The sequence below is a fragment of the Centroberyx gerrardi genome, chromosome 13 (assembly GCF_048128805.1).
Source record: "Centroberyx gerrardi isolate f3 chromosome 13, fCenGer3.hap1.cur.20231027, whole genome shotgun sequence".
NCBI classification, from domain to species: domain Eukaryota; kingdom Metazoa; phylum Chordata; class Actinopteri; order Beryciformes; family Berycidae; genus Centroberyx; species Centroberyx gerrardi.
Window position 1 is genome coordinate 6,592,185 of NC_136009.1, and position 14,557 is coordinate 6,606,741.

At 44.1% G+C, this 14,557-nt stretch overlaps 1 protein-coding gene across 1 annotated transcript in view; it reads right to left on the reverse strand.

The window, feature by feature from the left end:
- Nucleotides 1–475: 475 nt before the first annotated feature.
- Nucleotides 476–14,557, reverse strand: part of pappa2 (pappalysin 2) — a 77,207-nt gene continuing 63,125 nt past the window's right edge. The window contains exons 25-27 of the mRNA XM_078287614.1: nucleotides 12,448–12,519; nucleotides 4,822–4,920; nucleotides 476–673 (exon numbers count right to left, since the gene is read on the reverse strand). Coding sequence (XP_078143740.1) covers nucleotides 476–673; nucleotides 4,822–4,920; nucleotides 12,448–12,519 — 369 coding nt within the window. The remainder of the gene's footprint in view (nucleotides 674–4,821; nucleotides 4,921–12,447; nucleotides 12,520–14,557) is intronic.

Consider the following 14,557-nt stretch of genomic DNA (forward strand, 5'->3'; position numbering starts at 1 on the left):
AGCACTTGAATCCATTTACAATGGTAAGTGGATCCAATTATGATGACTGGATTCATACAGAAGTGGATAAGCTGTTTTTTAACCCCATTTGACCTACTCTAGACCTAATTGTTTTCTCACATTTAGCCAAAAATTACGGTTAAAAACATGATTTTCTGCTCGTGTGAATCCAGCGATCAAAATAACCTTTGTTACTTCTTAACAGGAAAACAAAACATCGGTCCATCACATCCAGAGGTGAGTATTATTTGGCTGGATTGAAGCAGGAACACGGGAATCTGATTTTTAAACCTGTGTGACCCAGATTTGATGTTTCTTAACATTAAGATCACAAAATGATCTTTTACAGCATGGAGACTGACCTCAATCTGCATTACAAAAGGATAAAAAATCAGATATTTCGTTGTTTGTTTGCTGCGATGTAAATCCAGCCGACTCCATTTACCACAAATTCAGCTTCTTTCATCCCTTGAGCTCACTGTGTTCCTCCTCCGCTTCCTCCGCCTCCTCCCCCTCCTCCTCCTCCTCCTCCTCCGCCTCCTCCGCCTCCTCCTCCTCCTCCTCCTCCTCCTCCTCCTCCTCCCAAGCGCTTGGCTTTGCTCTTGTTCTCCTCGGCGTCCGGATCGCGGCAAGTGCACTCGTCCTGATTGCAGTCGGCCCCAAACTGGATGACCTGTCGATAAAACAAGCGCAGCATTCAGGACCTTCAATCTGCCGCTGTATTTACCCAGCAATAGAGAAACAGACACATTCCGTTTGGTTTCTCCCTGTTAAGGACAAGCATGAGACGGTCATAAAAAAAAAAGATAAAAAAAGATAAAAATAAGAAGGTTTACTTGAATAACACTTCTTAAAAAAACTATTTTACAAAGCTCTTATCAATAAATGAAACAAATAAAATAAAAAGAGAAAAGCAGAACATGAAAGAAAAGCAGTGAAGTAAATATATCAAAATTTGGAGTGGCAAGCAGAGTGGACAGACTTATTGAAAAATGCAAATAGCTGAGGAGGCTTCCCAATAGGGTTGTTTCCTTTCAACCGTGGCGGAGAGCACTTCTTGAATGGCAAAAACAGAACAATAAAAAATAAATTTGCTCCCATTGACCTGGCAGATTTCGCCCTCACTCCTCCGTTGTGTTTGCGTACTGAAGGGGGTAAGCACCGCTCCGTCAGCCGAGCGCGGTCTTAGCAGACTTTTTTTTTTTTGTGTGTGTGTGTTTCCTCGCTGTTTTCAAAGGGGGGAACGCTAACGTCCCCCCGGAGGCCGATAAAGCGCGCGATGTCAAACGGTTCGACGTGGCCTTTGAGCGGCGAGAAAAACCTTGAGGGTCTTGAAGGTGGGAGGTGGGGGTTTGGGTGGGGGGGACACACACCGCCGCGGAGGTGAACGGATGAACACATGTTAAGAATCAACAACGCGCGGCTGCCAGCTCTCGTCTAGGAAGCGAGCCATCACCACAGGTTGCAAAATAAACTCTGGTGCCCCGCGAAGCAGTCTGTTGCAAGAAATGTAAACATTCGCTCCCGGAGAGAGAGAAGGAGAGAAAGGAAAGAAAAGAGAAAGAAAGGGAGAAAGGGAGGGAAAGAGAGTGGGAGGTATAGCGGTTCGTCGGGAGGGCCCACTCTCGCCGCCGATTTGGACTTCTGGGAGAGAAAAGGGGGGATTCATTGAGGATGCGGCTGCAGAAGGCCGAGCTTCGCTTTTAAAAAAAAAACACGCCAGCAAGTCCCATTAAAAAGGCGGACTGGCTCGGCCGTTAAATGTTTCCCTAACAGCTCCATCTTGATTCATTGATGCGACGCTCCACCTCTGATACGCTAACAACCTTTGGACGCCCGGAGAGGGCTTGTTTTCCCTTCGCGCGGCGAACAACAGCCAAGTCTTTCGACTGTTTTTCGAAGGCCGTTTGGAGCCGCTCACACCGCCTCGCGGGATTCATTTGAACAAACTGACAGGGGGGGAAGTTTCGAAGTTCGAGGCCCAAAGGCGCGGGACGTGCAGCACATTCGCGCATTAGTAACATGTCAGCCGGGATGCGGTCGGACCGTATTTCAGGGTTTTATTCACAGGCTGAAATCGTTTCCTCTTTGTCTTCCCTCTCCTAGCTCGGGCCCTCGCTTGGACCAGAACGCAGATGCTCGAGTTAACAAATCAAAAAGGAGGATCATCTCTTTCCATAGATAGTGTGGCGGTTCAGATCTCGTGTTATCCCTGTTGGCCCGTGAAGCCATCCCGCCTGAATCTTCTCCTCTCCCCTGTCATCGCTACAACTTCCCCTGTAAATAAAGGCAATAGGGGCTGCCCGCGCTCCATAAAAGAGGAGGCAGCCGGCCCCCGTCCAAGAGATCCAGACGCAGACATGGAGCAAAAATAGATATGAATATTGATTCAAGTATTTGAACTAGTTCAGATGTGGTTCGCTTTTTTCTGCCAAACACTGAAACGGCCTCTGATGTGGCCACGTTACTTACAAGATAAAGGTAAATCAAGCCCACCTCATCAGTTTGTCTGTTTTGTTTTTCTTTTTAACAAAATTATTCAAAATTATTGTATTTATTGATTTTCCTCACTTTGTAGATGTCTGACCTTGTTCTGGAGGAGGTATAGCAGGAAGACAGTTACCTTTGATTTGTATAAAAGAGACAGCAGTGCAATCCCACGCCCTATCCAAGTGTTTAAGTGTCATTTTTTTACATATGTGGTCCATTTTTTTCCAAATGGAACCAGCAAAGAAAATATCTGATCTGGGTCACCTAGTGTAAAAAAAAAAATAAAAAAAACAAAAAAAATGTAATTTCCTGGACCTGCGTAAGTCCAGCCTCACAGGACCGGAGAGTTCCCTGTAAACACAGCCGCCACCCGCCACCCTACATTACACACACACACACCTCCGCACCCTCCCACCCACCCACCCGACTCCATTACTCCGCTGGAGCCGCCGTGGCAAGCCAGGATGCCGACTCTCACGGCGGTTTAGTTCACTTCCTCAGAACGACCCCCGCTCGTTGAACTGCTGTTTTACAGTGGCAGAAAAAACCGCAGGCCGACAGACACCTAGCCACCCCCCCCCCCCCCCACCTTCACTCACGCACACACACACACACACCCGACCACCCCCCCAACCCCGCACACCCTCCGTCCCGCCGCCGTACGCCTCCCCCCCCAACCCTCGCCCCGTAAAAGAGCAGTTAGTGGTAGTCTGGCAGCTCATTTATTATGACGGCTGCTCCAGACTCGCTGAACTCGGCTCTCCGTTTAGGAAGGAGCTGCCAGTGAGTCATGGTGTGCTGCGGACATGAGGGAGACAGCGGAGGCCCCGGCCAACTGCAGACCATAGGAATTAATAGGCAGGGCCCCCGCGAACGAGTGTCATGAATATGTGCCTGTACAGTAGCCAAATAGGGTACGGTATAAGAGGGTAGAGGGGGCCGAGATACTCCCCGAGTGTCCTAAATGGGAAGAGAGCGGTTCTCATGGAGGCACAGAGAAAAAAAAGAGGAAAAAAGATAGTTTATTTTAGAAGCAGTTGAGGGGAATGAGTGGCCTGGTTTTCACCGCTGGGCCAACCTGGGCTGGCTCATTATTATTCATACCATTCCGCTTACCCACCCCAAATATACAGTAATTATTTAGAGCAATTAGAGTAACGCGATACTTTTGCATCTTGCGGCAAGCACGAACAGAGCGATCGTGAGGGAGAGGACGGATAAACACTAACAAGAAATCCAATATATGCCTCAGACTGATTAAAGCCGCACTAGGCGAGATTTTCATGCAAGGATAAATCCAGTCTGAATCACAAAGAGCAGAGCAGAAGAGAAGAGCGTCCCACCTCCGCTAATTGAAATGCAATAGATTCGTCCTGTTTCCCCCAAATGAAATTCTGGTGCATGGAATATCTTTGGTTTCCTTTAGTATAAAGCATCACAGACCGGGCGGGTTAGTAAACATGAGCGTCCTGTGTGCAGTTCACTGACATCACGTTATATGATTTCTGGGTCATGAAGTTCAGTTACCTCTCGCTGCCATTGGGAACCGCCAACATGCAAAGTTGCTTAGCGCAGCTTTAATCGAAAAGTTTCTCTCATTGCAAAAATGTCCTGAAAGAAAATCGGACACATTTTCATTCTGGTCTACTAAATTTGTCCTCGGCCCCGTCTAGCCCTAGTTGGCTCAGCAGCGGAGAAATGGCATAACATGCGAGGTGAGAAAGTGTATAGCAGTGGGGGTGGTGAAAAGCTGTTTATTTACCATTTGAGTGGAAAGGCTGGAGGGCACAAGTCTCCTCTGTTGTTTTAAGTAGAGATGAGGGAGACTAAATAGGCGCAGTCGTTAACAGGAGAGAGGGGAAAGTAGCGGGGATGTGTGTTTGTTTGCTTAGCAGAAGTCTCCTGCGTAGCGGCGGAGAGCGCCTGCCAAAAGAGACGGATTTCTACTACTGTAAACAGGAAGAATCTGGCTTTGAATCCAGCTTCGGCTCCTGAGCTCCATCTTGATTGCGCGAGGCGAGCCGGGGGAGAGCCAAACGACACTCTGCCTCTGCCACCTTTTAAACATAGCGGACAAAGCCTAAAATGTGAAGGCGTACTCTGTCTACTTCAAAATAAAAATAATTTTTGGGATATATTTTGCTATTTTAAAAGTCAAAGGAAAACAACATCCACACAAGAGGAGAAATGGGACAAAGCGGACCAGGTGGCAGAGAGAAGAAAAGAGGAAAACAGAAAGCAGAGAAGTGTTGAAAGTCAGACTCTCTGTTCCTGTGTGTGTATGGCAGACAGGAGGTGTATCACTGGAAATATCTGTGTTTGTTTGTCTACCTTTCTGGTGGAGAGTGTGGATGGGCAGCAGTCTCCTCCGTCATACTGGCAGTAGGCCCGGTTGTTGATGGTGTCGCACCAGCCGTCCCCTCCGAATGGCTGGACGTTAGAAACAAGAAACGGTATTAATTGTTATTATTTTGAATGAAATTTAGCAAGAGACTCATTTTCACGTCTCATTTATTTGGCCTTTCATTGAGAAAAGGGGAGGACTCATCTGGAATGATGGGAAGATAGATAGAGAGATGACAGTTGGTGATTGTTCCCACCCTTCACATTGCTTAGAACTACCCAATGATGACCATTCCTCAGACCATTTCTGCAATGCTTTGGCCAGTGTGGAACTCTGGAGTGGCACGCAAATTTGCAGAATTCTCAAATGCGTCATGATGAAAGCCTTTTTTTTTTTTTGAATGTTTTCGACTAAACCTTGAGGGCTCCCCCGATGTGCCAACAATATGAAAATAAGAGGCGGGTGCCAAAGATACTTTTGGCTCTCTCCTACGGGCCGATGGAGTCATTTCAAAGGCTCGAGGTTCTACCTGAACTCTGCGCAGGGGGAGCGAGCAGCTGCTGGGAAGATTTCTGCAGCGTTTTCTGCTCACTTCAAAGAACTCTCCGCTCGTAGAATCCCTTTTCCTTCCCCTGACTAACCTGCCGTGCCGTAAATAAATCTATTTAATCGCTCCGTTTCGGACTAAATGCTTTACCAGTAATTGCACCGGGTTCCTCAGCCAAATAGCTAGATATTGGTACGTAAATCTTCCAATTAGGCTCTGCGTCTAAGGCGTTCATGCAAAATGCAGACTTACTCTGCCTGATGTTTGTTTGGATTTGAAAGAAATCCACGGCATTAGCAATAAACCAAAGGTCAATTCTGAGGTTAAAGTTCATGGTGGGTTTAATTGGCATTAAATACACATCCATCCCCGCTGAATGAGCGTTAGAACGACAACAGGCGGCCCCACACTTCGCCCACATGAGGTTAATTACGAGGTTATAGGGCTCATTGTGAGGTTAATTGGTATGCACTTTACCTCCAGACAGTATGTACATTCAAGAGAAGAACACACACCCACGAAGCGCATTAAAGCAGCAAGAGTTGGCTCCGCACCTCGCTCCCATAAGGGTAATTCTAAGGTCAATTGGTCTGTGCCTTACCTCCATACAGTAAGTCCATTCAAATCAGTGTCAAAGGGAGAGACACGCAGGCCGACAAAGAGCGTTAAAGCAGCAGCCAGTCAGCCGCACACCTCGCTAACATTAATACTCGACTTTCTGGCATTGGGTATTTCAATGGAACATGTGCGATCGTCGACAACCACCAAACTCTTCCTCAGAACGTTATCAAACCCAGATATGAATTCTAGTGAACAACCTTCTGCCAGATCATATATATTTTTTTTACTGTTTACCAGGTTTCAATATCATTCTTTAACATCAGACCTTATTTCATCAACTGCCCCCCCCACTTTCGCCCCTCTTGCCCAGAAGGCTCTGCAAACGGTTATGTGAGTGCGAGGCTTGCCCTCCTCTCTTGTCCGTGTGTGAGTGAATGTGTTTTTCCTTTGATAGGGAAGACTGTTTATAGAGTCCAATAGTGATTGGGGGGGAGGGGGGGGTAACACCACACTGGTGGTCATGACAGTCGGCCATGCAAGGTGGAGAGTGCCAGATGTCTTTTTTTTCTTGGATCGTCTGTCTTTTCTTTGTCTGTTCAGCCGTTAGGGGTGGGAGTCTTTGGGAATTTCATGATTCCATTCGATTTCAATTCTCGGGGTCTCGATTCTATTTAAAATCGATTCTCGATTCACCATGATACATAGATTCCATAGATATTATTTGCCCACTTGACTGCAGTAGTTGAATAAATCCCAGAGAAGAAAATATATTACACGTGATCCAAAACAAAACAAAAACTGTACATTGAGTTATTATATTTAAGTATATTGAAATGTATATTGAATTGACTTAAACGTCCTTGTTATTACTTAGAGATATCAAAATATACTGCACAGTGGAACACCTCTCCCCAGGTTTTTATGAGCATTAGTGTTTTGAACTCATTAAATGTAAACACACACACACACACAAACATATGTGCTTTTGAAAAAAATGTAAATTAGTCCAAAGTTTTTTGAAACATAATAATGTGTTTGTCTGGGTGTATGTCGTTACAGATGAACACTGCCACCGACTTCATTATTTTCTGTGCACGGCTGAAATAGATGGCAGTTCATCCAGGTGTGAGTCTACAAAGTGGGCCACACATGTAGCAACATCTGAGTTACATCTTTTCAGGTGGGCGTGTTAAGTTTGATGAATGACAAATTTGAAACAACGTGGCGTTGATTAAGTTAATTTTTGTTTTGTTTGGAATCCAAAATACACCCAGACATCTGTCTTGAGACTTGTTAGGGCTGGTTTAACAGCATCTGCCATTGTCCATCATTATGAAGCCAGTGGAAAGAGCACGTTTGGTGGAAGGGTTACTGTGCTAATCCAGCGTAAATCTAAAATAGAAGCTAAAAATGAAACGCTCTCTTGTTCTATTGCTGTAAAACTGTCATGGATTATTACTTTAATGAGGTACAGGTAGCTGATTATTTCACTTCCGCTGTTAAAATAGGTTAAGAATACTCACCATTCCACAACTGTTGCTGTCAAATCATATTGAGCCACAGCAAATATATAGCTAAATATATATCATACCTCCATGAAAGCCATGTGTCTTTAGGTCCTGGTCCTACTGTAACTTTGGCCTTAAATATGACAATATTCACAGCAAAACACACTACTGACTTTGATTTGTGCTGTAGCTGAAAATAGAAAATCTACCAGTTTAATTGGAATCAGGAGTAAGGAGTAAGATGAACGAAAGACCAAAATATTCCACTGCTAGGTGTTTATGAATGGAGTTCTTAAAACCTTGCAGCTCTTGCCCTCGGATCCAGAGTTATGAAACATAATTGCACCTTTGGCTCATAAAAATACACGATTACTCTTGTCATTTACAGGTCTACAGACTTACGACCCACATTTGTTTTGGATCTGTTGTAGTGGGGCCTGACTAACACGTTGGTACACTGGCACTATCAACCAGTATTAACCTTCCACAAGTATGTCCGCATCGTCATCTCTTCTGCACAAAAAATGAAATTTTGGCACAATGAATATGTAATGTACACAGATCTTTGAATCTAAGAATTTGTTTGAAAGAGGGGACGATAATGATGAAACATGCAGGATACCACAAAAAGTAGTTGTTGGTAGATATAATGGATGCTATTTTTACTTTATTCATTTTCTTCCCCATATATTGGTATCAGACCCAGAATCGTGTCAGTTGGACCCTACTTTATAAGGTCTAACACATGGTGACATACTGTGATGGTCAAAATGGGGCTTGCCAGGACAATTTGAAAAGGAGTTTTCCTGTGTAGGTCAATGGGTAGTGCATGACACCAGCACTGCCAGAGTTAGGGGTTCTATTCCCTGTGCAGCAAATGCTAAATAACAAAATAGGTACCAGAAATATTGCTGAAATATCAGTTTAAGCTAGCAGTCTTTCAAAGATGACTTCAGGCCATGTAAGCTTAGAAAATCAACAACTTAGTGGAAGACCAGCACCTCATCGTTATAGAGGCCTGCTGGTGAACCTAACACATGAAAGACTTTACACTTTACACTATAAGAGTCAATATAAGTGATTTTATGACACCCATTTCAGTTTGCCTTTCACGCTCTTTAAAATAAGAAAGTGGTATCCGATTAGTAATATAGCAGTTGTAGTCAAAGTTTAGGGAAATAGTCATGCTAATGCCTTAGACTTAGGTAATCTTGCTAGCTAGACTGGTAATGCTAGGTGACTAGGACATCAAAAGTTGTGTAAACCACTGTAAACCACCACCACAAAAGCAGTAGATGGTGTTGTGTATGCTAGTAATCATTCAGACATTTCTTTCTCTAAAACGGAGTAAGATTTCTTGTTGACTCACACTTGGATAGCAGCTTTACATTTGGAAAGCTATAGCTAGCTAAAATGACTCACCAGATATGAACTGATGTGAGCAGACCCTGTACTGATTGTTGTCTGCTTTGACATCTGTGCAAATGATTGAGGTTAGTTGGCTTCTTTTTTCTGATAATTTTGTCTTTTTTGCTTAATTTTTGGACGGCGAAAATGATTTCTTTGCCGTTTTTCCATCTTTTTTTGGAACAGCCAACCACACAACAAAATTTGCTTCTGCAACGCTTCTATTCTTACCGAGGGTCTGGACTCAACATGTTTTCCAAACAGTAGGTTCAGCTAACTGTTGAATCCTCTGCAACTCTGACTCGGGCCTCGCCAGTTGGCTAAGCCTAAACAGCCAGAACTAGGCAAGAAACACGCTGTCCTGAATGATTTGCTCTGTGGAAAGGCCTGCGGTTTTTGTTACATTTGGGTTACTTTAATTCCACTCATTGTAAATTTATCAAACAATCGCAACTCATCTGTCTGTCAAACAGTGAAGACTCCCTCTTCTCTGAACCGTCTCCTGGTTCCCCTTATTGTGAAATGGGGACTCGTGTTTGGTTTGTGTGCCTGCAGTATGGGTTTCACAGTAAATTTGAAGAAACGGGGCAGCGTACAATATGTCAGTACATATTTCTTTAGCTATTGCCTGATGTTTTGCATCTGTAAGCACAGTAGGTGGAGATAATGCTTTGTAAATGTGTATTATTTAGGTAGACTGGTTTCCCATCTGAGGAATGCAAACACCTATCAGTCAACCTATTTCCAAGGCACTAGAGAAACTTAGAGATCTGAAATAGAATCAGATCTCTGCAACGAGTAGAATCAGGCATTGAACTACTGTGATACACACACAGCTATCCCTATCCCTCAATTACTAAACATTACTTATTGTGTTTCAGGTTGCTACCACACAGCACTTGGCCAAGCGGTCAAGGTGATTAGTGCAGGCCTCCAGCACACCAAACCGCGGATTAAACAAATAGATTCCTCGCTCTTCGCCAAAATGCCTTGGCGTAAATGATGCATACTCTGAGTCAGTGTTTTGATTGGCTTGTTGTGACACACCCTTATCACATTCTTCGACTCGATTTGTCCGGCATATATTTTACTTCCTGGAAGCGTGCAAAAAAACAAAAAAACTATAAAGAAACTTCTTGAAAGTGTGCAAAAGAAAAGATAAAAGTGGAATTCTGTCAGAGAGGAATCTCTTTTTATTTCTATGGAAAGGCCTACAAAGTAGATAGAGACATAAAAAGAATACAGTCTTGGATGGTAAAGTGGGCTGCTGTGCTGATAAGATGCCTCAGCTGACCTTTACACTTATCGTCTACCTGTTTTTGAGAAAGAAAGGACAGAGGGAGAGAGAGAGAGAGCGAGAGAGAGAGCGCAATGGCATCTGGATGAGATCTGGCGCGGAGCATTCGCAGCACATGTGGTCTGGTATAATTTACAGTGTTGTCATGGAGGAGCGGGTTATAAGCAACTGTTTTGCCTAGCAACATTCACGGGAAGGTGGAAGGGGAAAATGCAGTGCTGGCAGGTAGGGGGAATATTTTAATACCGTGAGACATCAACAGTTTATGTGTTCCATCGGTAGTTCCAGCCTTTGCCGAAACCCAACGGCCGAGCGCCAAATAAAAACTATCTGGGTTTATGATTTCGGATGATATACCGTGACTGCTAAAATATTATTGAGCCGAGAGGGACGCTAAACTGCCGATTAAGCCGACTTCAATTTATGGTAGAGGCTGCGGGGCACACAAAGATAATGGGGGATTAATATATTACAAAAAAATAGGGGGAAAAAAAACGACATGGCTGTTGCTAAATGAAACTGAAAGCGGAGGAAATGATATATTGGCTTTTCGCTCCACCGCTCGTCCCAAGGTTGCACGATGCCCTCGGGGGCCTTCCCGTTGTGTTCGGGGTGGATGTGATCATGTAGGAAAATGCATTTTCTCACAGCGCGCCGCGTATCCGATCCGGGAGATAGCGGAGAGAGAAACCAGAGACGCGGAGATGAAACGGGAGCGTCGGACTGGCAGGGATATCTAGCTGCGTCATCTTTCATTGTTGGGATGCATTAGCGGGGCTGGGGCAAGAGTGCACCGGACAGACTTTAGCTTTCACGTCGAGGAGTGTGCATCAGCGGCTTAGCGGACTAATGCGGTCGCCCGGGAAACCTCCTGTGTCTGTGTGTTGTGGCTCAGTGAGTAGAGCTGCCGAGCGAAGTTGTGAAATCCCACTTTTATGTTAAATCTAGCGCCAAGAAACTGGATTTATCACTGAATGTACGGTACATGTCTAACACTTAGTTGAACCCCTTTTACACAAGCCATGTCTCAATTGTCTCAAGGCTTTATCATCTTTAACCTGTCTCCTCCCCTTTGTCGACATCTCTCCTGTCATGACTGCGGTGGATTTACAACTTGAAATCAATAAAGGATCATAAGCTCTCACTTGAATTCGCTTGGCCAGTGCATTTCATGGAAAGAACAGGTGTTTCTGATATTTTGTGCACTCAATATATTTTGTGTTATCAAAGGAGATGTCATCCCGCCACACTGGATGAGTAGTGGATACTACTTCTTTTTGGTGGTTCAAGTTCAACTGTGGTCCTCTACACTAAAAACTGTACACTGAATGTACTGTAAAACATCATTGATAAGAGTTTCCACTAAATTTATTTGCTTTGCATGTACATTCACCAGAAATTTGACTCCTGTTCCCCTTGTAATATTGAGAAGGTTTTTGCTGCACACGCTAGGTCGGCTGTTTTTAAACTAGGTAGAAAAAGCCTTGTGTCAGCCAGTCATCTGGCGATTAATTTATATTCTTTTATCAGATAATCCATTAGGCTTGGCAGGCTTAACAACGTTTGGCAATGCCAGGATCCCGGGAAAGAAGGTTCTTTGGACGGCTTTGAAAAGGATTCTTGTAAGGGTTGAGATTTGAGAATAACAATTTCTACCTGTGTTTTATCATCATGAAATGTGAAGCACATTTCACATCAGCTCTGGTATCTGAGTAGTGATGACAACAGGGGTACAGCATGTTTGGCTTCATGTTTGATATCATTGGAGGAGTCTGGATAAGGCAGTAAACTCGATGCGGGTTATGCCCAGAAATGGTGTAATGGTTTTAAGAATTAACTATTTTCCTACTTTCTATCGCGAAGTTCATAAAATGTCGAATGTATGATATATACGAAATGGAAGAAAGCCAAACTAAGCTCCCGCTGACCACATTCATGAGGCTTTTACAACGCACACAAACACACACTAAAACACAAGTTCAGTCATTAGGTTAGGATGACATGAGGCATGAAGACACAAGATATCTTAATTTACCTGTTGCACTTACAGTAAATGACTTTCTCATCATTGGTCTCTAGTTACAGTATGCTATCACTCATGGGTAAAACACAGTTCAGTCATATAACGGTGTTAAAGACCTGGGCTGGACGACACACACCTGGGTCAAGTAGTATCTAACTGCTGTATTGCCCTTTGCAATAAACTGCACACATCTGGCGTTTAAGCGGCTTAAACAGAATGATTTGCAAATACTGTTTGATACGGGGGCTGGTTGGATGTTTTGACTCTTACCTCACATGACTGGATGCAATGGATGTGTTGAGGGTCAGGGTGCCACCTCATCATTCCTGTGCAGACTATGCTCTGCAAAGCAACACACAAGAAGACAACAGGTCAGTGGAACAAGATAATGGATAAGCGCTGTGTTGCAATGTAAAACAATGTTACGCTCGGTAACAAAAATGCATTACAAGATCGATTACCGCAGTTTGGCAATCTCTGTTGAAACACTGTTGCCCCGCTACTGGCATTGTTTATGTTTTGATTAATTGGAGTGAAGATATTTTCACTCTCACGTACATTTTTGCTACCAAGTTTCAAAAAAGCTTGTGTTCCATGTTTAATTCAAGCAATTCAAGAATATATGTGAATATAGCTAATATTTAGAATGGCTGAATAAATTCTGGGTTGGGGCTTTATAGCATAACAGGGTGATGTGGTGATTAGGGTTCCCTTTTTTGCCAAGGATCCATTTACGACTGCATGGCATTTGGCAAATGACCCCCACACAATTCATTGTTATAAAAACTGAGCGAAGCTACAACTTGCACTCAGCCTGATCCCAAACCACACAAATATCCTCTTTTTCATGGACATACAGTGTTATTATCAAACATATGCAATACATTATGGCAATTTATGGCTTTCGCTGCCTTGTGTTTGTTAAAGTGCAAAAGCCTTATGCTGGAGGACAAAATAATTTCACAAAGCTTTATTCCGTTTCGGGGTGGGGTTGTGGTCTTTGTGGTCCGTTTGACCCCCAGACGTACAAGATGGTTCACGGATAGCTGATTGACTAACAAAGATGGACAGAGAAAGCGGATCCTCCCCTGTGATTTCCTTTGCTGCCTGACCTGGCGAGGGGAGACCTGATCCCGAAATACTTGAGATAACACAATGCCTCGACATCACAAGGCAGTGCCAGAGATATGGCGTAAGTTATCAGACCTCCGTCCAACTATTTGACCTTGGCGAGGGCGGGTTAACTGGCCGGCCGGCCGACCACCCATAAGAAAGACGAAAGCGGAGCAGCGTTTGCGACAGCGTTAACGTAGAAGCGATTCCTGAGATATGATATTGGGAAACATGACCCACCTCTAAAAGGAAAACAACAGCGCTCTTTCACCCAGACCCAAGATTGGACATTCCTACAAGTTTCAGTCACGGCGACTTGTATACCGTGTTTATGTGTGTGTGCGTGTGTGAGTGAGTGGATTTCTTGAAAGGCTTTGACGTCAACTGGAACCTTTAGTCTTGATATCTGACTGTGATTTCCAGTAATGCAGAAACACTGACGCGATAACAAGCGCACGCTCGCTCACACACTGGATGGATGTTGATGTTGTGAGAGTGTGTGTTCAGCTGGTGTAGTGGGGAATCGACTGTTTCTCATTGTGTAAAGCACATTGAAATTCATGTTGATTGTGCTATATAAATAAAACCTGACTTAAGTAGTGAACCAGTTGCTTTGGAGGTGACTTGACACAATCCTAATTAAACAACAAAACGATTCTGTCACTTATGTGCTTTTGGTCACTTAAGTGGACCTACACTGCAAAAAATGTCTTAACAAATTATCAGTAGGTGTGGCAGGCCTGGCTTCAGTCATGACCTATCAAATGACATCATCTGCCCTCGTCAGCGTATTTAAGGTGCCGTATATTCGATGTGGCACTCTGCGGACATCAGTTTCCTCTTGGGAGAAGCTTTTTGTGGTGGAACCGCTCCGGACTGTTCTCTTCCATCGCAAAATTGTCAGATTGCATCTACTTTAGCTTGGGAGGTGGTAACACATTTGGTTAACATGTGTTCCTCTGGTCCTAGCTGAACCGTTGCCCAATGTAGGAAATGGTTCAGTGATATTAGGCGAACCTCAGGAACAGTTTGGCTGCGGGGGGGGGGGAGGGTTGGGCATCCACCAGCCAGTCCCTGACATCTATAGAGGATGAGGCTGCCTCCACAATCCCCACTGCATCATGGTGCATATTGACAGTTGTATGTTGGATGACAATCATCCACACCACAGCCACATGTGCGTATAGTTAGAATGAGTTAGTATCTTATTTTTTCCTGCTTGAGGGATTTACATCAAAGTCAAATTGGCCAACATATCATCCACAAA